Source organism: Myotis daubentonii, chromosome 20 (genome assembly GCF_963259705.1).
Source record: "Myotis daubentonii chromosome 20, mMyoDau2.1, whole genome shotgun sequence".
Lineage (NCBI taxonomy): Eukaryota > Metazoa > Chordata > Mammalia > Chiroptera > Vespertilionidae > Myotis > Myotis daubentonii.
Genome location: NC_081859.1, coordinates 15,642,629 through 15,666,471, shown reverse-complemented (window position 1 = coordinate 15,666,471; position 23,843 = coordinate 15,642,629). Strand labels below are relative to the sequence as shown.

At 54.2% G+C, this 23,843-nt stretch overlaps 1 protein-coding gene across 1 annotated transcript in view; it reads right to left on the bottom strand.

Moving 5' to 3' along the window:
* The window catches only part of PARP1 (poly(ADP-ribose) polymerase 1), a 37,523-nt gene extending 13,902 nt beyond the window's left edge, over positions 1-23,621 (bottom strand). The window contains exons 1-12 of the mRNA XM_059677761.1: positions 23,393-23,621; positions 17,594-17,759; positions 15,087-15,202; positions 13,152-13,366; positions 12,430-12,520; positions 11,184-11,300; positions 10,337-10,513; positions 4,506-4,650; positions 3,412-3,552; positions 2,279-2,521; positions 1,982-2,050; positions 1,641-1,773 (exon numbers count right to left, since the gene is read on the bottom strand). Coding sequence (XP_059533744.1) covers positions 1,641-1,773; positions 1,982-2,050; positions 2,279-2,521; positions 3,412-3,552; positions 4,506-4,650; positions 10,337-10,513; positions 11,184-11,300; positions 12,430-12,520; positions 13,152-13,366; positions 15,087-15,202; positions 17,594-17,759; positions 23,393-23,512 — 1,733 coding nt within the window. The 5' untranslated portion in view covers positions 23,513-23,621. The remainder of the gene's footprint in view (positions 1-1,640; positions 1,774-1,981; positions 2,051-2,278; positions 2,522-3,411; positions 3,553-4,505; positions 4,651-10,336; positions 10,514-11,183; positions 11,301-12,429; positions 12,521-13,151; positions 13,367-15,086; positions 15,203-17,593; positions 17,760-23,392) is intronic.
* Positions 23,622-23,843: the final 222 nt, after the last annotated feature.

Genomic DNA, 23,843 nt, shown 5'->3' with positions numbered 1-23,843 from the left:
AAACATTTTCTGACCCTAAGAACCCACACAACGCTTTCACTCTACAGCCCAGTACGTCCAGGCCCCCAGGAAACGCACACATCCACAACCACCTTTAGAATTTCTGGTTGGTGGTGGGGAATGTTACTCTCATTGCCTGTCCTTTAACAGACCACGACTATTTCTACAAAAAGCCTACTCCTTCTCCTGCGGGACAATATACATCTAGCTTTCGCAGGTGTATTTCTACGAGCAAGAAACCATTTTTGACTTTCAAATCTCTGGCCAGAGTAGGTAATGAACTGAATGACAGCTGAGGTGTATTCCTTTAGGAATGTTCAGTAGCCAACCAAGTACTTTGTATTCTTTATGGTCACCTCTGACATTCACGTTTTATTTTATTTATTTATTTTTAAATATATTTTATTGATTTTTTACAGAGAGGAAGGGAGAGGGATAAAGAGTTAGAAACATTGATGAGAGAGAAACATCTATCAGTTGCCTCCTGCACACCCCCTACTGGGGATGTGCCCGCAACCAAGGTACATGCCCTTGACCGGAATCGAACCTGGGACCCTTCAGTCCGCAGGCCGACACTCTATCCACTGAGCCAAGCCGGTTAGGGCATGACGTTCACGTTTTAAATGAAAGGTCGGTGAAAGGTGAAGAGGTAGGAGGAACCTAAGCTTACACACGGAGGCTAGCAGGGTTTAGCCCAGCCGTGGGCAAACTACAGCCCGCGGGCCGGATACACCCGTTTGCAATGAATAAAACTAAAAAAAAAAAAAAAAAAAAAAAAGACCGTACCCTTTTATGTAATGATGTTTACCTTGAATTTATATTAGTTCACACAAACACTCCATCCATGCTTTTGTTCCGGCCCTCCGGTCCAGTTTAAGAACCCATTGTGGCCCTCGAGTCAAAAAGTTTGTCCACCCCGGGTTTAGCCACAGCGACACTGGCTTTTCCTTTCCTGGGCTCCCCACCATGGGGCTGCCTTCCCACCAGGAAACCTTTGCATCTCCTGGGGTTACAGGGAGTAAATCGTTTCCATGAGCTAAAACAGTTTAACACATGAAAGTAATTTTTAAAGTATTTTCACCGTTAGAATTCAATGAGTTCCTTCCACGCAATGCTCCACCCACACACAGCCCCACTCCACGCTGGCTGTAATAGGGAGATCGACCAGTGGTGTGGACGCAGAAAGCAGCCCAGCCCCTCAGCACCCCAGAACTGGCCCTCGCCTCGTTCTCTCAGGTTTAAAAAATAACAGCAAAAAACGCAATGTAAACATCTTTAGTAACTAGAGTTTGAAGTAAAATTTAGAAGTTCAGTTCTTGCCGAACTTTACTTGCTGCAGAAGTTTAGAAACACGAGTGAGGGTATGAGAAACTAGAATCTTCAAGGGAATGTAAGAAAGGAGTTGGGAGATTATGTGACACCCCCTAAGATGGCCCGCCTGGACCCGGGAGAGCCAGGCTGTCAGGGCAGGGGGCGTTCTTCCCCTCTCACCGAAAGCCTCACTACACCCCACGCTCTTTGTGAGGGGACAGAAGGCCCAGGCACTGAGAACACGCGGGGTCCGGAGGCTGACGGCACAGCAGAGCGGGCGCACCCTCTGCTGGAGCACAGCTCCCCGAACACCCCACCCCAGACCACACCTGCTTCCTTTGTCGTCTTCCAGGAGCTGCAGCTTGTAATAGGAGTTGGTTCCTTTAACAATGTCCACCAGGCCCAGGGTGGCGCTGAAGACCTTCCCGCCTTTCTCCAGGACGTGCGCAGAGCGTTCCAGACCTGCCAGGAGGCAGGGCCCTTAGCTCCTCCTCCAGGAGGGGCCAGGGTGCTGGGGGTAAGGGTCTGCACAGAGTCCACACCTGCTTGAACACCCTAGCGCCACCCCTGGAGGTTCCCCAAAGGCGTGCTCTCAGGACAGGGTGGTGGTGGTGGGAGCCCGAGGGCAAAGGCGGGCCCCACTCCGCTCCCATCAGCCCTGTTTGCTTACCAGAATCAGGATCAACAGCAGCCCCTCCTTTAAGAGTTAATTTCACTGTCTTTTCAGATTTGTTGTTGCCTTGGAAGGGGAGGGAGAAATGTGAACATAAAATTAAAGTAAATTTAAAAGGGGAAGCAGGACAAGGGGGTCATTTCCACTTGTATCTCATGCCAACACGGGACCCGTGCGCCTTCCACCACCCAGGCCGTCTCAGGGGCACATGCAGACGGGGACAGGCCGTGACCTAGGACCCAACGGGCCACTGGCATCGCTGGCTCAGTCCCCAGAGGGCAGCTCAGGCCTCACCTTCCTCTTTGACGGGGGCTTTGCTCTTTTTGGAGACCGCAGCCCCCGACTTCGCTTTTGGGGCCACGACTTCGACCGGCTCCTCCTTCACCGCGGCGCCCCAGGGGGACAAGAGGTGGGCCGAGACCAGCTCCTGGAAGCTCTTGGTTGAGGCAGCAACGTCCTGGAGGAAATCCTCAGACACCACTCGAATGTTGCCCTCTTTTACTTCCTCCATCTTTTTATTCATCTTTTCCACCTCCTCTGTTCAAATCAGGCGGAAAAAGGGAGAATAAACAAGTTTAAAACTGATGTCAAATCTCAAGTTTCTAGAGTCATACTTACTCCCAGACCCTCATCACCCACAGCTCGCCTGTCCTCCCAGCCTCGTGCTCTGGGGCTATTTCCACAACTGCCTTTCCCAGCAACACCCCTTCTCTACAGCATGATGTGCTAACGCCTCTAGACCAGCCGTGGGCAAACTACGGCCCGTGGGCCGGATCCGGCCTGTTTGCAATGAATAAAACTAAAAAAAAAATAAAAAAAAAATAAAAAGACAGTACCCTTTTATGTCATGATGTTTACTTTGAATTTATATTAGTTCACACAAACACTCCATCCATGCTTTTGTTCCGGCCCTCCGGTCCAGTTTAAGAACCCATTGTGGCCCTCGAGTCAAAAAGTTTGCCCACCCCTGCTCTAGACCATTCTACAGAATGAGGAGTTAGTAACATTCACAGAAAAAGGACCCGGAAGGCAGTATGTTTGGAAAATGCTGCACGCTGTCTCTCTGACTCAGAGACTTATTACAATGGTCATCAGTGTAATAATGCTGCAAAGAAACCCATTTACCTTTGTTTAACTGCATTTCCCAAATGTACTTCAGCTGCAAACTTTCGTTTTGGCAGCAAACCTACTAACCCCTGTGGCAGAGCGCCGGGTGACAGGAGTCGGAACAGCAGCCTCAGTTTAGCGGGAGCAGAAGGACCTGAACCCGCTCCAGTCGCAGCAGCGGCACCAGGTGCACACGCTGGCCGCCCTTCCCAAGAGCAGAGCAACCGCGCTGTCCCGACCTCAGCCCGCCCCCATTCAACCCTCGGCACGATCCCCAGAGGCAGAGCCGCCGTCTGGGGCTGCGATGAGGCTGCACTCACTCTTGGTGCTGATGCACAGCGAGGCCTTGCTGGCCGTCCCCGTCAGCTTCCCCCCGAGTTTCTCGACGGTGGCCTTCACTTCGTCCTTGTTCCGGGAGAGCTTCCCGAGAGCCAGGATCTTCATGTTGGACAGCGGCTTATCTGGGAGGGAGAACAGAACCGTGAGGCAGGGCTGCTATTCAGGAGGGGGCGGGGGCAGGAAGGCAGCAGCAAGCTCTCAGGAACGGGCTGCGGGGCCCCTGGACAGCCTCAGCGTCTCCCGAGGGAAGTCTACGCAAACAGAAGCAAAGGCACCAGGAAAGCAGGACAGCCAGCCAAGTGCCGCCTGAGACCCCGCACTCATCCCTGGGCACAGGGCTGGACTTGGAGCCCGGGGACCAGGGACAGGAAGCCGGCAGAGGATGGGAAGCAGAGAGGTAGGTTGCGTGAACGCCCAATTACTTTTATTCTTCTCCTCCCATTACAACCAAACTGCAATTTCTTATGCAATACTTAGTAATTGACCCCATTAAAAAATTGGACAAGTCCATGACAACGCAAAGCTTCGTTCACAACGACTGGAGACAACTGATTCCGGGGAAAAGCACTTGGCACGGCTAGAAAGCCCTGGACGGGGTGCACCGTGTTTGCGGCTGATGGGAAGGCAGTGCTGGCGACATCCTAGACAGGAGGTGCCGCAGGGAAAAGTCCTGCCAGCCCTCCGTGTCCAAATACACAAAGGCAGTGGGGCTTTCTCCCGAGAAAAACACAAACTGATCTCACTGCTCTCTGCTGGTGCGAGCATCTCTCACTAACGCTGACCAGCACAGAGGCCTCTGCCTGCACAGGAGCCCAGCATCATGGCAGCTCTGGATGCCTGGTGGGCGCAGGCTGCCGGAGGCAGGACAGCGAGACCGGATATGCTCTGTCCTAGTTGGGCAGGGTAGGCCATTCCAGGTAAGGCTATCTGCCTGGCCTCCCTGCTCCTGCTGGGGGGGGAAGGGGGGGCAAGACAGGGCTTTTTCACAGGACCAGCAACAGTGAACACAGCCTGTTCCCCCAAAGAACAGGACCTCAGCCCCCCACCCCCACACCCCCCCGCCCCGGAGCTCTACCTGGTGGGGCAGAAGAGTTCACAGTAGTGGGCGCCGAGGCTGTGGAAGGCGGCGGTGCTGCCATTGGGGCACTGGTCTCGGGGGGGAAGAGACGGTCCTGCTTTTTGACCTTCAGTTTCTTGAGGTAAGGGACTTCTCGGAATTCCTGAGGAATTTAAGTTTCAGTTAGGAAGCCAGTTCTCCCTTGAAATAATCACCTGATAGAGCCAAGGTCATTTCTGTTGTCCAGATAAAAAAATCTTTGTATAATCCTATATAATAAGAGAAAGATGCAAATTGACTGTCCCTCCGCAACAACCACCACCCAATCAGGAGTGAGTATGCAAATTAACCCAACAAAGACGACAGGCCTAAGCCATCAGTAGGACATCCCCTGAGGGCTCTCAGTCTGTGAGAGGGGGCAGGCTGGGCTGAGGGATCCCACCCCCAGTGCACCAATTTCATGCACCGGGCCCCTGGTAAAGAATAACATTAAGGCCCTGGCTGGTTTGGCTCAGTGAATAGAGCATTGGCCTTCGGAATGAAGGGTCCCAGGTTCAATTGTAGTCAAGGGCACATGCCAGGGTTGCAGGCTTGATCCCCAGAGTGGGGCATGAGGCAGCCAATCAGTGATTCTCACTCATCATTGATGTTTCTCTCTCTCTCTCTCTCTCTCTCTCCCTTCCATTCTGAAATAAAAATATATTAAAAAAAAAAAAAGAATAACATTAAGAAAATGTGAGGCTTCTAGTATGAAGTAATTATTACAGATATGGTAGTTATTTCTAGCACCCAGAGAGATTGACTCTGGAGGGGAACAACTTGAGAATGAGGCCTGAAGGTGGTAGTCTGGGTTCAACAGTGGTTCACAGATGGCAAACTCAATTCTGTTAGAGCTTGTACTGTGAAAGCGGTAAAAAAAATGCTTTAAAAAACGAGTTTTTCTCTCTGGGTTCACATGCCCATCCCATGACCAAAAGGCCCCAAAGACTGCACACACCGGGAGAGATTACACAGATGGAAATCAGGGCAATTCCCTACACTCCTTAGATAAAACACGCAGCAGCGAGCCCAGTCACGGTCAATGTTCAATGCAGATTCTAGCATCAGCATAGTTATCTTCATCCCACGCGATCTACAATGGCCTGTGCTGAGTGGTCACAACATAAAATACAGTAGGTCCCCACTTAGCCGTGTTGTTTTTGAAATATTTTTATTGATTTCAGAGAGAGAGGGAGAGGGAGAGAGATAGAAACATCAATGATGAGAGCAAATCATCGAATCATCGACTGGCTGCCTCCTGCACATCCCCTACTGGGGATCAAGCCTGCAACCTGGGCATGTGCTCTGCCGGGAAATCAAACTGCAACCCCCTGGTTCACAGTCCGGGGGCTAGCTGCTGTTTTTGAAGTTTTAAAGCTCACACCATATGAATAATCCCTTTGTCCAGCCTCTCCTCACTGTATATGCTACCTGCCCACCAGTCATTTAATAGCCATTCCAGTTGTGGGGTCGAGTGTCATGATATCGCACTGCTGTATTTAAAGTCATCCTTATTTTACTTAACATATATAGGGCTTGGCATTATCCACAGTCTTAGTCATTCACTGGGCCTATGCCCTGCAGATAAGGGGGGCTACTGTATGTGAAGTTCAGGGAACACTACAGATCTTACGCACCTAAGTCTTCATCCAATCAAGAAGCAGCCCTCCCTACTGTAACCACGTTCACTGAACGCCTGCTGGATGAAAGAGGTAACAGCCTCTTTCCTAACATATGCTGCGCACCTACCATGTGTCACATGTCACAGTGAGGCTAAAGAGACAGTTTCTGCCCTTGGGGAAGTCCCACCAAGGCAAGCTGTAACCCAGGAGCCAAGTTCTAAGCCAGTGGTGTGCTCTGGGGCTGCAAGACGGGGAATGATGGAAGGGTCCTCAGAGGCAGTGACCACGCAGCAGCCTCTAACAAGGGCTAAGCAAAGGCATGCGGCTCGGTTGTTGTTTTCAATCGGGAGGGAGTCGCAGACTCTGAGCACCAGATCCGGGCGAGTCTTTAGGGACCCAGGCTCAAACGGGAGAAGCGGGACTGTCTGGCTTCGGTCAGAGCGAGTGCAGCTTTCTCTCCGAGCTTTGCAGCGGGTGCTGGGACTCAGAGAGGCAGAGCCCCTTGGGACAGGACTGAGAGCCGCCATAACTGCTCTCTCCGGCCCACCCTGTTGATCCTGTGCGACCCGCCCCGCCCAAGCCCTGCACAGAGGCATTTGCCGGATAGCCTCAGGCAAAGGCTAGATTAGCACCTCCCTAGAGGACAGAAGTTCTCTCACTGCTGACACAGCTGATTCTCATAGCCACTTGGCCTGGAGGTCAAACCCTCCCTGGAATTAGCTACAACAATCAAGATTTATCTATAAGACTGCGAACAAAGACCACTAGGGGGTGCACCAAGGAAGCATAACAAAATGCGGAGACAAAGAAACAGGACAAAATTGTCAATGGAAGAAATACAGTTCAGAACCACACTTTTAAGGTCTCTCAAGAACTGTTTAGAAGCTGCCGATAAACTTAATGAGATCTACACGAAAACTAATAAGACCCTCGATCTTATATTGGGGAACCAACTAGAAATTAAGCACACACAGACTGAAATAACGAATATTATACAGACGCCCAACAGCAGACCAGAGGAGCGCAAGAATCAAGTCAATGATTTGAAATGCGAGGAAGCAAAAAACATCCAACCGGAAAAGCAAAATGAAAAAAGAATCCAAAAATGCAAGGATAGTGTAAGGAGCCTCTGGGACAGCTTCAAGCGTACCAACATCAGAATTATAGGGGTGCCAGAAGATGAGAGAGACCAAGATATTGAAAACCTATTTGAAGAAATAATGACAGAAAACTTCCCCCACCTGGTGAAAGAAATGGACTTACAGGTCCAAGAAGCGCGGAGAACCCCAAACAAAAGGAATCCAAAGAGGACCACACCAAGACACATCATAATTAAAATGCCAAGAGCAAAAGATGAAGAGAGAATCTTAAAAACAGCAAGAGAAAGAAACTCAGTTACCTACAAGGGAATACCCATACGACTGTCAGCTGATTTCTCAACAGAAACTTTGCAGGCCAGAAGGGAGTGGCAAGAAATATTCAAAGTGATGAATACCAAGAACCTACAACCAAGATTACTTTATCCAGCAAAGCTATCATTCAGAATTGAAGGTCAGATAAAGAGCTTCACAGATAAGGAAAAGCTAAAGGAGTTCATCACCACCAAACCAGGATTATATGAAATGCTGAAAGGTATCCTTTAAGAAGAGGAAGAGGAAGAAAAAGGTAAAGATACAAATTATGAACAACAAATATGCATCTATCAACAAGTGAATCTAAGAATCAAGTGAATAAATAATCTGATGAACAGAATAAACTGTTGATTATAATAGAATCAGGGACATAGAAAGGGAATGGACTGACTTCTTGGGGGGGAAAGGGGTGTGGGAGATGTGGGAAGAGACTGGACAAAAATCGTGCACCTATGGATGAGGACAGTGGGTGGGGAGTGAGGGCGGAGGATGGGGCGGGAACTGGGAGGAGGGGAGTTATGGGGGGGGAAAAAAGGAACAAATGTAATAATCTGAACAATAAAGATTTAATTAAAAAAAAAAAAAAAGGCATGCGGCTGACTTACAGTGGTTGCTGGGAACCACGGGTAGTTAGCTCCCTGTGGCTGGAAGTGCAAAGGATTAGAGGTCTGTGTGTACACAGGCGTGGTGAGAGCGGTATGTGAGGAGGAAAGGGTGGCAGAAAAGGGCCACAGAGGCCAACACAGCCAGATCATGAAGGGCTTTGGGTAGGGCTGGGGGTTCCAAGCTAAGGAGCTGACCTTGACTCTGTGGGCCAAGACCCTGGGGACAGCAGAGGGACTGCATGGAGTCTACAAATCCATGAACTTGCATGGGCAACAAGCAAGCCGTGGACCTGAGAAAAATGCCTCACACATGCAGGTACCTTTTAAAAAATATATTTTTATTGATTTTTAGAGAGGGGAAGGGAGAAAGAGAGGAACGTCGATTGGCTGCCTCCTACCAGGGATCAAGCCCGCAACCCTGGCATGTGCCCTGACTGGGAATCAAACTGGGGACCTCTTAGTGTATGGGGTGATGCTCAACCAATTGAGCCACATTGGCCAGGGCTGCAGATACCCTTTTAAAATACTCCTTTAAAAATATAGGTAGAGGCTAGTCCTGGCTGGGTGGCTTGAATGGAGTGCTGTCCAGTACATTAAAAGGTTGTGGGCTTGATTCCCAGTCAGGGCATAAATAGGAGGCAACTGATGGATGTTTCTCTCCCCACCCCCCACCCCCCGGCCTAAAAAAATCAATAAACATATCCTTGGGAAAAAAGTATATATTCACATGTATATATATGCTGTGCAATCTAAGCAACCGTCCAACCGGTAGCTATGATGCGCAATGACCACCAGGGGGCAGATGCTCAATGCAGGGGCTGCTGAGTGACAGCAACTTTGCGGAGCGCCCTCTTGCACTCCGGGGCCCTTCGGGGGATGTTGGACTGCTGGTTTCAGCTGATCCCCACAGACCGGCCCGAGGGACCCCACCTACCGGAGGGACACCGCCCCACTCCACAGACGCCCTTCAAGCCCCAGGAGGGACCACAGGAGGTCGGCTACAGGGCGTGTCTGGCCAGTCTCGCCCCCGCCCGCCCCGCTGGCCACCTTCTAATTAATTTACTTTCAAGGTGCACGAATCCATGCACCAGGCCTCTGGTTGATACATAAAGCACAAAATAGTTCACGTTATTTACTTTATTATTTTCTCAAAGATAGAAGGAATACAAATACCACAGAAGGGCCCGTTACACCTGCATATTCAGAAAGACTGAAAATACTAGTATTTCTATAGGAACTGAGGAATCACTACAAGATATTAAGGGTGCGGGAGGCAACAAGGCCAAATTTGCTGAGTGATCACTCAAGAAAACGTACAGAGAAAGGACTGAGAGGGAGTAAATTATGGTCGTGGGCAGAGGAGGCCGGAAACGAATGAACCCGGGCAGGAGGGCCGGCGGAACCATGGAGTCCTGTTCCAGATGCTGGGTTAGCAGTGCCCATGGGGCACTCAAGTCCCAACGACCAAGTGCTTCCTACAGGGCACCATTCCAATGCTCGCCCCCAGAAGTATGCACAGGGAGAGATAACTGGATGATCAAACCCCAAACCCTAGTTAGTGGCAGTCCCACCTCTGCCCCAGGCAGCTGGGTGCCAGCTCAAGCTGAGTTTGAGGACACAGGTGGAGTCCTTCCAGCAGCCAAGCCCCCAAAGACACTGTCAACACCCCCCCCCCCACAATTCCAAATGAGGTTCCTCAATTGAGATTTCGCACCTGAGAATTCAACATGTAGTTCTATTAGAAAAGAGATGACAATAGAAGATAACCGAATCCTGGAACCAGCTCCCCCTTTAGCATAAAAGCAAAGAAATATTCCTAAGAAACACTCTCCTAACAGAGGAAGGAATGATCCACTTACTCGCCGTCTCTCCCCTGCACTTACAACAGTGCCTGGCACTTAGTAAGCACTTGCTGAGCAGGAACAGAATGATCCACAGTCTGCCAGCAGGAGGACTTTACTCCGATTGGACAAACCTGCACTCCAGCACGAAGTGCTGTGGTTCTCCATTTGTGAAGTTTTTAAACCGTGGAGCCAATAATAGAATTTTATATTCTAACTATGAGGATGGATCAGCTGTAAGAAGTCTGCAGAACGCTGCCCTGCCGGCGTGGCAGCTTGGAGTGAGGGGACGATGTCTTTCTGGCAACAGACCCCGGACCCCCCACTTACCTTTGGAGTCACCCACTCCTTCCGGCTGGGCGTCTGGGTCCTAACCATACACTTGGTCCAGGCGGTGATGTCCCCCGTGCAGTAGTAGGCGTCACTCTTGAAGACCAGCTGCCCCGAGCACGCCTCGCAGGGCAGGAGGGCACCGAACACGATGCCGTCAGCCACGCGGTCCAAGATCTGCCAGTGGAGACGCGTGTCAGGGACAGAGGAGGGGCTACAGGGTGACGTTCCCCGCGTGGGATGAAGAATCTGCACAAACTGCTCTCACCAACGCAGAAGAGGGCTGGCCCCCCAGGCTCACTAACTGCCCACCCCCTGGCCGGCTGGTTGACAGGTGGAGCTTAGATTTTTGTACTTTTAAGTCCACGCACGTTCCTGCAGTTCCCACTTCCCTCGGGGATTTAGAGGTAAAGGGAGAGCCAGAGCACCCACTGCTTCTGCACAGAACAGTGCCCCCTCTCCCCAGAGACGGCAGGGCAGGCCTGCTGGGGAGGCTGGTCTCACGAGGTGGTCCTGCTCCCTCCACAGCCTCACAGCCCGGGCAGTTCGGGCAGAAGGCAGCAGAGGCCAGTGTGGCGTGAATGTACAAGGCAAACAGAGGCCCCGTCAGTCCTCACCAAAATCCTAAACCACGGGCTGCCTTGGGGAAGAGCCGCCCCTTCCTGCCCCTGGGAAATGGTGACCACGACGATGATGATGACCATGCAACACAACACAACTACGGACTGTCACTCGCCCAATAATACCGGCAGGTGTTCAACCGAGGGCCTCCCACCGTCCGAGAGGACAGTCACTCCACGGCGGCCTGGCCGCCTCCCACGGCTCACGCAACACAAGGGCAGCTCACCGCCGACTCCCCGGAGGGCACTTGCTGCTTGTTGAAGATGAGCAGCTCTTTCAGGTCATTGGTTGAGCACGCTTTCTTGAGCTCATCCTTGGTGTTCCAGATCAGGTCGTTCTGGGCCTGAGGACAAGACCCAGCCGCTGAGACCAGCTCTTCAGAGAGAAACCCACCACCAGGGGAGACCCCATTGGCCTTGCTCGTCTCCAACCACATCCTGACTGAGCTGCACCCCAACGTCAGTCTCAGCAACAGGGAAGCGTGCGCCCAGTCCCTCCTGTGGACGCCAAGGTAGGCCCAGAGCACAGCCTCTCACCACCTGGGAAGGTGGGGAGACCACGGGGGGACCCGGGGAGGGCTGCTGTCCGGGAACCAGGGTCCCTGGAATCGGCCCCTCAGAAACCAACGCCGGAGACTCAGGAAGGAGCCTGGAAGCTCCCAGGGTTGTCAGCCCGACATCCGGCGTAGGGAGGTGGGCGTGGCCGCTCCCCCGAATCTGAGAGTGCACGGGGGAGGGGGTGTCCAACCACCAATCTCCTCAGTGCGAACAGCACCGCCACTCTACTGCAGCCAGCTGTGGGCCACAGCAAACGTTTTTTACGAAGGGCAACCACACCACGTTGTCCTTCTGATCAAACTGGAACAAGATGAGAAATTGCTTCTAATTCTCACACCACGGGAAAAACTGAATGCTTATGTACGAGAGCCAAGCAGATGGTTTCGCATGGAAACCAGGTTCCTGAGAGAGACGGTGTGTTCTCCCCTAGATCCCCGACAGCTGGCATTTTCTGATTAGTAATCTGTACTTCGCTTCAATGCTTGTGTAACCAACAGTGATGACTCTCTGGTCAGTGACTACTGATTGGACGGGTAGTCCTCTCCACTATGTTGACTTCTCTTCCTTTTTCTTTTAAACAAGAGAGCTTCATCTGATGTACTGTGTGGCTGAAGCAGGAATCTGCCAGCTCAGTGAGGCTGGTGCCTGGGGCCTGACTCAGCTCCTGCATGAGCCTGGGTGCTGGTCTGGCCCCTGGAGCCCAAGGGGAGTTCTCCTCAAATAGGAACTGTTCCTTTGGGAGGGAGGAAGGAAGCTGGGGGGGGGGGGGGGCGGGGGGACGGACGACACCAGGCCTTTTAACAGCAGCTATCAACTTGGGAATTCCTAAAGGTCTGGGTAACACCTCCTTGAGCTCTCTTCCCAGAGCGCGGGAAGGACTGGGCAGAATGGCCAAGGACACAGCTCAGAACTCACCTTGAGCGCCTTTTCAAGCTTGTCTTTCTCCTTCTTAGGTTTCTTCTTGGGCACCTGGTCTAGCCCATCAACCTCGTCGCCTTTCCTCTTTCTGAAAGAGACGCAGAATGTAAGAGAGAACCAGAGCCACGAGAACGCAGACATCCCACGACGTGTCTTGTTATCTCAGCTCCTCTGCAGGCCCAGCTGGCCGCCTCTCAGGGAGTGTTTGATGGACGTCATCCCCTTCAGACATACCCGGTTGCCAAGGAGCGATCTCGGGGTTGCTCCAGAGCCTCAGGGCAACCCCGTACGGAGGCACTGGTAGGTCTGCCCATCCTAATGTTAGCACCATGTGACACCCGTGCCATTCCAAACCTTAAACCAGGGAACTGCTCCCCTCCCAACTCATTAAAAACCTGTGACGATCCTCCCAGCACCATTTCTCAGGGACACCCAGACACAAAGGAACAGGTCCACAGGAGGCCACGGGGACAGGAAACTGGGTCACGCGGGGGCCCCAGGATCAGACACCAGGAGCACCCTACGGCCCTTCCTGCTGCCCTCCACTACCGCAGCCGGGGAAGAGGCAGCGCTGAGCCGCCGCCACCCCTCAGTCGGGACCCGGGCTTTCTCAAGGTTAGCCGGGGGACACACAGGACTGGTATGCACCTGTGGGAGCTCTGGGCCTCCACCAAGCCCCTCGCTGAACCCCCACCCCCTCCCCTGGGCCCTCCACCCACACTTCGCTCTTGACTCCCGGGAGCTGCTTCTCCAGCGCTTCCTTATCCTCGGGAGCCAGCAGGCTGAAGCCCTTGAGCAGGCTCGCACTGTATTCGGGCCGGAAGCCCAGCTCCTCCCTGTGCTCCACAAAGCACTCTGGGTGGTACCAGCGGTCAATCATGCCCAGCTGGGGCTTCTCCGGGTCCAGCATCTTCTTGGACAGGCGCACCTGGCCCTGCAGGAGAAACCACATGGGGGACTGAGGCAAGGACGGACGGGCGACACAGGACCGGGCGACCAAGCCAGCCCCTGCTCCAGCCAGCGAGGCCTCCGGCCGCCGCAAGGGCCACGTGCGGGCTGCTGGGGGTCCTGGCACTGTTATACCACCAGTGACCGTGTTACCCTCAAGCCCCTGCTCCCCCATTTTAAAGGGACTCAACTTCAACCAGTTATCTATTTGCCTGGGCAAGTCAAGGACGGGGTAACTGTCAACCCAGAGAAAGACACCTACTAAGAAGGGCCCCTGGTGGTAACTGGGCTCCAATCAAAACAGAGGAAACCGAGCCAGCAGCGCTTTCTACAGAAGGGCCTCTCACGCCAGCCGCACCGCAGGGAGAGGCCTGCACTGTTTCCGTCACCTGAGTCAGCCCTGATAAAGGAGTTCCTGGAATCTTATTTCAACCAACAGGACGGAGGCCTTCCCCATCCACAGCTGCATCGCTCTGGCCAATCAGAGTGGCTCTATTTGGACTAATCAGGACAGTGCCTCTGGACCAATCAGAGAATCTGGAGTCCTCATTTGCATGAGGATGGAGCAACTAGGAACCATCCGGGACCAGGGGCGGGGATTTCTGCCCACATAAGCCAGCTCCCCTCTGGCTAGGAGACCCCCCCCCCCCCCCCCAGGATGGGACTGCATTTCCCTAGTGTGAGTCACAGCTGTGCTCTAGCACCACCACTGAGACTATCTGCACGCAATGAAGTCTCCTTCTTCACCGCACCCCAAACTGGAGGTTCCTGTAGCGTAGACGGGGCAGCTCCAAGGACTCCACCCGCACCCGGACGCTACACTCCAGGCCCAAGAGCCTGAGGCAGGCCTCCAGTCCCAGCAGGGGTTTCCTGGCCCCTCCCCCCGCCTCCCAATCCCCTTCCTCCTGTTGACCTAGTCCTTCCATCCTGCCAGCTTCACAATTCCGGGCCTGACACTCCTAGGAGAGTTCCATGACCGTGAGCCCCAGACCCGGGCAACACAGCTGAGGGGTGCTGACACTTCGCAGAACTCCACTTCAGGGCAAGCATCACTCCACACACACAACTCCTGACATTCCCCTCAGAACCTAAACTTCTGCCTCAAATTTGTAGTGACTGAAGGAAGCTGGAGCTCTTTTAATAAAATGTCATGATTTTCCTTTCTAAAGCCCACTGCCCATCTCCAAGTTTCTGGCACAGCACTCCAAGGAGCAAAGACCTCAAACTAATCAAACGGAATTGTCCAGGTGGCGTCCCCAGTCGGCTGTCTTTCTTCAGGGACAACTGGGAGGAAAGGGTGGTTAATGAAGTTGCTCTGATGAAGTCGAAGAAACCTGGAGGCTCGCACCAGGGAACAAACTTGCTCCTTAAACTTAATGCTCCCATAAAACAGACCCACAGCCTTCTCTCGGCCACTGCCAGGCCCAGAAGAGACCCCCTCATGTAAACCCTTCAACTCCTCCTCCCCCCAAAACCTCATCTTCTAAAAGTGGATACAGTTACAGACGTGGGGCTGGACCCGGAGTAATGAGGGCCAGGCCGGACTGGAAGAAAAGTCACCGTGACCTCCTGCCTGTTAAGATCTTCCCTTTATTTTTAAGCAGGAGCGCTGAGCGAGCACTCACAGCCCGTACTTCTCTCTCCCTTTGGGAGATCCAGCGACACCCAGTGGAAGGACCCCAGCCAGGACTGGAGCCAGGCCTCACCTTGTCGATCCTCTCCAGGCAGCCCTTGCAGGTGCTCCGGTTGGACTTGGCGTACTCGGCCGCAAAGTCGCCCAGCGTCTTCTCCGGCTTGCCGCCCGCTCCGCCTTGGCCTTTGCCTGAAGAATCAAACACAGCCACGCTCAACTCACAGCCGCGTCCCGGCCTCCCCGCCACACCCCTGGGGCTCTTCCACGAGGACACGTGACGTTCTGGGTGACTGCAGTCGGGCCCGTTTCCTCTACGCCATTTCTAACCACTGTGGCTGGTGAACACAGCTTCTTTTCGGGCAATAAAATAAAATCTTTCTCAGACAGGCTCTTGGAAACAGCTCCATGTTAGCTGGTGGCCGTCTCACCTTCCACCTCTCTCCACTTCCTCTGGCACCCCTCCCTCACTGTGGGAGATGCAGCAAGTGCTGCCAAAACAAGTGAAACTCACAAGAACACTGTAACTATGGTGACCACTACCTCGTTTACCTCTGGCTATAAAATAAAGGCTCAGCTTTCGTCTGGGTCTCTCTCTGTGGCCTCAGCCAGGCACAGGAGATCCACCTAGACCCAGCTCATTCTCTTTGTCTGTCATTTCTTCCTACTTCTCCACCCTCACTCAGGCTTGCGGGACCCTTGGCTGAGCTGGCTCGGCACACTTTTCAACCAGTGGTGCTGGGAAAATTGGACATCCACATGCAAAACACTGAGTAAGACAGACTTCATACCCACTGCAGAAATTAACTCAAAATGGACCACAGACTTAAATGTCATGTGTAACACAAAACCATAAAACTCATGACAACAGAGGAGAAACTCTGTTGAGCTTGGGTATGATGAAGACTTTTTAGATACAATACCAGACACAATCCATGAAAGACATTGTCAAGAGAATGAGAAAGACAAGCTACAGACGGGGAAAAATGTATTTTCAAGCACAGTTACTTAAAATATACAAAGAGCTCTTAAAACTCAAAGCAAACAAAAAATGGGGAAAATATCTGAACAGCCTTCTTACTACAAATTAAAACAAGACACTACTACACACCTATTAGAAAGGTCAAAATACAAAACACCGACAACACCAAACGCTGGCGGAGATGTGGAGCCACAGAACTTGTCACTCGTTGCTGATGGAAATTCTAAAAATGCTACGGCCATCTGAGAGATTGGCAGCTTCTCACAAACTAAACATACAACCTAGAAATCACATTCCTCAATATTTACCCAAACGAGCTGAAAAACTTAGGTCCACATAAAACCTTCATATGAGGCTGAAACCGGTTTGGCTCAGTGGATAGAGCGTTGGCCTGCGGACTGAAAGGTCCTGGGTTCGATTCCGGTCGGGGGCATGTGCCTGGGTTGTGGGCATATCCGCAGTGGGATTGTACAGGAGGCGGCTGATCGATGTTTCTCTCTCATCGATGTTTCTGACTCTCTCTCTCTCTCCCTTCCTCTCTGTAAAAAATCAATAAAATATATTTAAAAAAAAAACAAAAACCTTCTTATGAGGGTGCAAATAAACTCATAAAAATTCAAAAACCAACAAAAACCCTACATGTTTATACTTATTAATAACTGCCCAAACTTGGAAGCAACCAAGATGCCCTTCAGTACAAATAAACTAGTGACCAGTATGGATAAATTATTACATGTAGACAATAGAATATTATTCAGCATTAAAAAGAAATGAGCTAAAAAAAAAGAAAAACGAGTTATCAAACCATGAAGAGACCGGCCAGAGTGGCTCAGTTGGATGAGCCTTGTCCTGCGCACCGAAAGGTTGTCGGTTTGGTTCCGAGTCGGGGCACATCCCTGGGTTGTGGCCCCAGTCGAGGCGCATACGGAAGGCAACCTGTCTGTTTCTCTCTCACACTGATGTTTCTCTCTCCCCCTCTCTCTAAGCATGTACTCGGGTGAGGATTGACCACCGCCACCCGGAATAGGCAGGCAGGAACCTTAAATGCATACTGATGTGAAGTAAGCCAATCTGGGAAGCTCCCTGTGATTCCAACTGTAGGACCTCCTGAGCAAAGAGAACCACGGAGACAGTATGATCAGTGCTGGCCAGAGGGTAGGGGAGAGGAAAGATGAACAGAGGAAGCGCAGAGGACTTTGGGGCAGTGAGAAATACTCTGTTATAAGGATAAATACAGGCCATTGCACACTGTCCACACTGTCCACCATGAGCAAATGCGACCGTAACTATGGAGGGTGCTGACGATGGGGAGGCCAGGAGGAATATGGGAACTCTCTACGTTTTGTTTCATTTTGTTATGAACCTAAAACTGCTCTAAAAAGTGAAGTCTATTAAAACAACAACTTCTAAAGACCACAGTTCAAGCATCGGGAAAAAGAAAACGCCCTGCAGCAGGACACAGCCGGTCACTGAGGTGCAGCTGAGCAGCAGGCGCTGTTCTCTGCGGGCACAGTGAGAAAGGAGGGCGGAGCTCCTCTGGGAAAGGGCCCGGAAGCTCTGGGTTGGGAGCCACAGGCGCGGCCTCCCCGGTGTGTGCGGACCTGCCACTCCTCCGGCCTCTGCCGTCTTCTTCACTTTCTGCTGGTCGTCCCAGCGGAGCTCCGAGAAGCCGTCCACCTCGACATCAGGCTGCCAGATGGAGTGGCCGACCTTCCAGAAGCAGGAGAAGTGGTACCAGTGCGGGACCTTGCCATCGAACATGGGCGACTGGACGGAGGAGAAGCAGAGGGGGTAAGAGGACAGTTAGTTGGCCTCAGAGGCAGCCTCGAGCCCAACCCTCAGCACGAAACCGATCACGCCCGGGTTTCCTGATCTGTGAACCCGGGCAGCCTTGCCCGTGCCCCCACGGCCCGGGGAGGGTGCCAACGCACGGGAAACAGCAGCAGCAGCGCATTCCGCACGTCTCTTCAGGCTCCCCCCCAACAGCCGAGAGCTGCTGCCGGCCGAGCCCGAGCTCAGACGCGGGACCCTGTGGGAATGGTGGCATTCTGAACAGGCCTGTGCCCATGTACCTGTGCAGCCACACCGCGTCCCAGCGACACGCTCCACCTCTGAGCACAGGGACACGCACACAAGACGCGTGTCCATGTCCTGGCTCTGCGGGGTCTGCCCAGGAGCCAGGCCGGACTCCGAGGGCCTGTGCGGCCCCAAAAGGGCCCGGAAGAGCTGCTGCAGTTAGAATGACAAGGAGCTGGGCCAGTGATGGCGAACCTTTTGAGCTCGGCGTGTCAGCATTTTGGAAAACCCTAACTTAACTCTGGTGCCATGTCACATAGAGAAATTGTTTGATCTTTGCAACCATCGTAAAACAAAGACTTATATTTTTGATATTTATTTTATATATTTAAATGCCGTTTAACAAAGAAAAATCAACCAAAAAAAAAATGAGTTCGAGTGTCCCCTCTGACACGTGTGTCATAGGTTCGCCATCACTGAGCTAGGCCCAGGCAACAGCAAGGCGGAGAGGATGTGTCAGAAAAGGAGCAGCCACAGAGATGGGAATGGAATGAATTAACTTCCATGGGGGTGTGGGGGGGTGGGAGGGAGAGAATGGATCAGGGGAGCAGGCCAGCCAGGGCCGACAACAGAACTCCTGGGCTTGTCACCACCTTCGGGAAGAACCATTTCCCGCCGCAGGAACTGGGAAGTCGGGCCCCGCGGGAAAGGGGGTCACCTCTCCTGGAGGCTTTCCTTCCTTGAAGCCTCACACTTGGGTTGGTACCGCCAGTGTCACAGTGCCAGGCGCTCCCAGCCTCACAGAGCGCGGCGACAGTGCCCGGCAGAGTGCACAAACACTGGCATTTATTGGCCCCTGGCACACTCAACTGCATCTGGGTGGACACCAGCACTCCCACTGATCCCAGGGGAGGTGGTGCCCACAAAGGCAGGTCTGACACCTCGGTTCTTTCCTCGAGGCTGGGTGGGAAGAGCTACTTAAAAATACACACCGGTCTGACTACAGCAAGGGAGCCCGCAAGCATCTGCTGCTGCAGCCGAACAGAAGGCCGAACGTCACGCAGATGAAATAGAGACATTAAGAGCTTTAAAAGTCAATACCACGGAGAACTTTTAGGAGGGAGTGTGGGGACAGCGGAAATACTGTGAAGAGCAGGGGCAGGGTCTCCCAACTAGCCCTCGCCCACTATGGGAGTGGCCCCTTTCCAGACTTAATAGATTAAAATGGAAGGTTAGGGCTGGGCAGTGAGGGGCCTCTTTCCAGACTTAACAGATTAAAATGGAAGGTGGAGGCGGCACATCAAGGACTTCTCAGCGTCACAGTCTGGTTTACAGCAACGTCAGCTGATTCCTCGGCCCAGAGCTCACCCTGTCCGATGCAGGGAAACGGCACTTTCTGGGGTTCCCATAAGGCTCCTCCCACAGCTGAGGAGGATCCATTCGGCTCCGGCCAGTGGTGGTCAGAGTATCGGCCCGCGCACTGGAGGATCGCAGGTTTGATCCCCAGCCCCAGCTGGTGTGTGTGGGAGGCAATCAACTGATGTTTCTCTCTCCCTCCCTCCGTTCCATTCTCTCTAAAAAAATGGATGGGAAAAATATCCTCGGGTGAGGACTGATTAACAAAAACCAATGAGCCCTGAGGGTGAGGACTTGATCAACGCCTGTCCTGTCCACATGGGGCTGGGAGCGCCGAGAGGCACCCTGCCCGCTTGCTGGCATCTGGCAAAGGCTCACAGTGGGCTCTCACGGTGTTTGTGAGACGCCCCGAGTCTGGAGGGAAGGAGAGAGGAAGGAGGGGGGTCCCTGCTGCAGAAGAGAGTCCCCCACACCAGACAGCAAATGGCACCCCAGAGTAGACTGGCTCTCAAACTTTCACCAAGAAAGACAGGTCCTCAGGCATCCGGCCACGTCGTAGGCCCCCGTGGCACCACCCGCAGTGGCCTCCGCCGGCCGCTCCAGCCGTGGCACCTTGCCTACCCCTCCTGTGCGATGTCCATGCAGGGGAGGACTGCGCGCAGTGGCTTTGCCCCACGCTGGAACGCGTGCCTGCGCCCCATCTTCTAGGCTCGGCCAGGGCCTCATCCTGCCCTTTAACCTTGGTCTGGGTGCTGTGGCCCCCGCGTGGGTGACTGGGCCCCATCTCCCTCAAGAGGAAGAATCTTTGACCAAAGGAAAGCCTCACCCAGACCTTAGGACTGAGCATGACCGGACAGGAAGTGAGCTGCACCAAGGTCACGGACGGCGGCTATCACTCCACTCGGCAGCCGCATGGCTCTCACCAGTGGCAGAATCTTTGTGTGCAGGGCACCGATCCCAGACCAGGGTCCACGCCCGCCCACTCCAGAGGGCAATGGGTGGAGCGGGCCCTAACCCCCCAGGACAGATAAATGGCTCACCACCGCCTCCTCCCAGCCCAGCCCCTCCCGCTGCCTCCGGGCACACCAGCTGAAGTACCAGGTATTTGATACTCCCAGAACACCCTCCCATACAAATGCAAAAGAGGCTTTTAAGTACAAGAGCCAGAAGAATGGCTTCTTTCTTCCTGCCCCCACCCCGACCACCAGTCAGCCTAGAGGACCAACTTGACATTTGGAATTAAAACTCCACTCCCTCATTACAATTAGGGACAACCACACTTACTTTTAATGACAAAGACTCCTTCACAATCCAGTTCACCCACGGAGCCATCCTCCAGGCAGAGCTGCCCTGCCTCACAGGGCTTGCCCAGCACACCGGCTCACTGAGGTCTCCTCAGTACTCAACCAGGCGGGGTCCTCACTCCCCCGCTGGGGGAGAGACAGGGGACACACTTCTGAGTGTCCCTTCTCAGAATAACATTTAAAAATGCAGCCCTGGCTGGGTTGGCTCAGTGGATAGAGCGTCGGCCTGTGGACTGAAGGGTCCCGGGTTCGATTCCAATCAAGGGCACATGCCTGGGTCGTGGGCTTGACCCCTAGTGTGGGGCGTGCAGGAGGCAGCCGATCAATGATTCTCTCATCATTGACGCTTCTATTCCCCCCGCCCGTGAAATCAATAAAAATATATTTAAAATAATAAAATAAAATAAAAATGCAGCACAGAAGACAGATTCACACATGGGACCCAATGCATTGAAATAGTTACCAAGACATTGGAAAAGCGTACTGGACCGTGGTAACCACTGCGCCCCCACAGGAATAACTACTGTTATCTTGAGGCAGCGAGGAGCGTAATTCTCAGAGAAATCCCCACAGATGTAAAGTGATGTGAAAAGACCTGTAATCACCAACGGAGACAATAGCCACAGGCGCTGCTAGCACGCCTTCCTGGCTGTGCTCCTATGGGGAGGAAGTGAAGACTCCATCTAGAGCTGTGGTTCTCAACCTTGGCTGCACATTAGAATCACCTGGGCATCTTTCTAAAATCCTGATTTCTGGGCCTCATCCTCTGGAAATTCTGTTTCTTTGTTACTCATGTTGTGGCCCCAGCCCATCACAAAGAAACAGAATTTCCGGAGGACGAGGCCCAGAAATCAGGATTTTAGAAAGATGCCCAGGTGATTCTAATGGGCAGCCAAGGTTGAGAACCACGGACCTAGAGGCTGTGAGGATGCAGATGCAAATCTGTTCTCGTCCACACTCACAGACCTTCTGCCCAGACAGCAGCCCCAGCGTCGAGGAGACCTTAGGATCAGCGCCCATGCATTCAGGTAAAGCTCAGCTGCTCAGTGGGCGTACCGTTCCACCCTCAGCGGCCAGCCACTCTGGGAACAGGACCCCGGACCAGCCCCGCTGGGCACACATGCCCGGGCACAGCGCCATCAAGGGCACCCACCCCTGACACTGTGCACCATCACCTTCCTCTTATCCACACTGGCTCTTCGTGCCCCTGGGAGCCAGCGCAGTGCGTAGAACAGCGGTTCTCAACTTGTGGGTGGCGACCCCTTTGGGGGTCGAACGACCCTTTCACAGGGGTTGCCTAAGACCACTGGAAAACACATATATAACTACATATTGTTTTTGTGATTAATCACTATGCTTTAATTACGTTCAATTTGTAAGAAGGAAATTGGGGGTCACCACCACATGAGGAACTGTATTAAAGGGTCGCGGCATTCGGAAGGTTGAGACCACTGGCCTAGAACCTACCAGGTGCTCTGACAGTTTAGGTGATTAGGTGCTGTCAGGTGCAGAGCTGGGGAAGCCCCAGGCCACCCCAGTCATGAGATGAGATAACCTAACTCCTCACACCCACTCCCCCCCCCCCCCACTAAAGACCCAGCGAGGACCCTGCGGCCACTCCTCACACACCAGGACTCACGTAGGGAAGGAACCCAGGTCCCCTGGACCCCGAGTCCCGCGCAGGGAGGGAAACCGGGTTCCCTGGACCCCGGGTCCCGCGCAGGGAGGGAAACCGGGTTCCCTGGACCCCGGGCCCCGCGCAGGGAGGGAAACCGGGTTCCCTGGACCCCGGGCCCCGCGCAGGGAGGGAACCCAGGTTCCCTGGACCCCGAGCCCCGCGCAGGGAGGGAAACCGGGCTCCCCGGGCCCCGCGCAGGGAGGGAAACCGGGTTCCCTGGACCCCGGGCCCCGCGCAGGGAGGGAAACCGGGTTCCCTGGACCCCGGGCCCCGCGCAGGGAGGGAAACCGGGCTCCCTGGACCCTGAGCCCCGCGCAGAGCCTCCAGGCAGCTTTATGTTGAGGTGGGAAGACAGGGCGGGCGAGAACCACGACCACCTGCGCAAAACGGAAGCGGGAGGAGGCAGGAACCCCTGGGGGCCTGCAGACACCACCTCGGAGCCCTCCCACCCCATGGGCGTCCTCGAAGCCCCAGGGAACCCGGGAAGGGGGATCCCCAATCTGCCAAGAAGTCCCCAGGAGGAACCCTGAGGCCACACTTACTCAAAGCGGACAGCTGCACATGCACCGAGAGAACCCCACTAGGAGCCTGGGAAGTTTGGGGGAATGTTCTTTTACATAAAAAGATCAGGCCAGAGTGAACGCGCTGTGCAGAAATGACACCAAGGCGCGCAGCTTTGCATAATTAAAAATATGAGGGTGAGCGGGTGTCGAAACGACAGCCAAAAATAGCTTAAACAACCCTCATGCCGGCCGTCGCCACCGAAGCGGAACAAAACCCGCCAGAACGAGGTCGCTCCAGTCGGACCCGCCTCGCAAGACCCGCACGCGCCCCGCCCCGCCCCCGGGGCGAACGGGGACAGAAACGGTTCCTCCTTTTCACGAAGCAAACGGCACCCAGTTCCAGGCGATTTCCCGGGCTTTTCCTGCAAGATGGGCAAAACCCCGCGGCGGGGGCCGCGAGCGGCGACGCCCAGGCCCGGCCGCCCCGCCGCCAGCCCTCCCGTCCCGCCGCGGAGGCCCCCGCGCACAAAGCGGCCTCCGCACCTGCACCATGATGGCCATGCGGAGCGCGTCCTTGGGGATGCTCTCGCTGCACTTCTTGCAGGAGGCGCGCCCGCTCTTGGCGTACTCCACCCGGTAGAGCTTGTCCGAGGCCTCCGCCATCCTCCCGCTGCCGCTGCCGCTGCCGGTCCCGGAGCCCGCCGCCGCCGCCGCCTGAGGACACGCCGCCGCCGCCCGCCCCCTCGCGTGCGTGCGTCCGGCCGTCAGTCCGCTCCGCTCTGGAGCGCGAGCGCCCGGAAGCACCGCCCACCCGCCGCTCGCCGATAGATTGCTGATGCCTGGCGGCGGGCACGCCCCGCGCACGCGTCCCAGGGGCGGGGCCTCGGCGCGCGCGCGCCCCCTGCCGGCCGCGGAGGGCGGAGCGCCCCGGCGCCTGCGGCGGCGCGCGCTGGGCGGGCGGCGGCGCTGCGGGCGGAGCTGCGGTTGGCTGGGC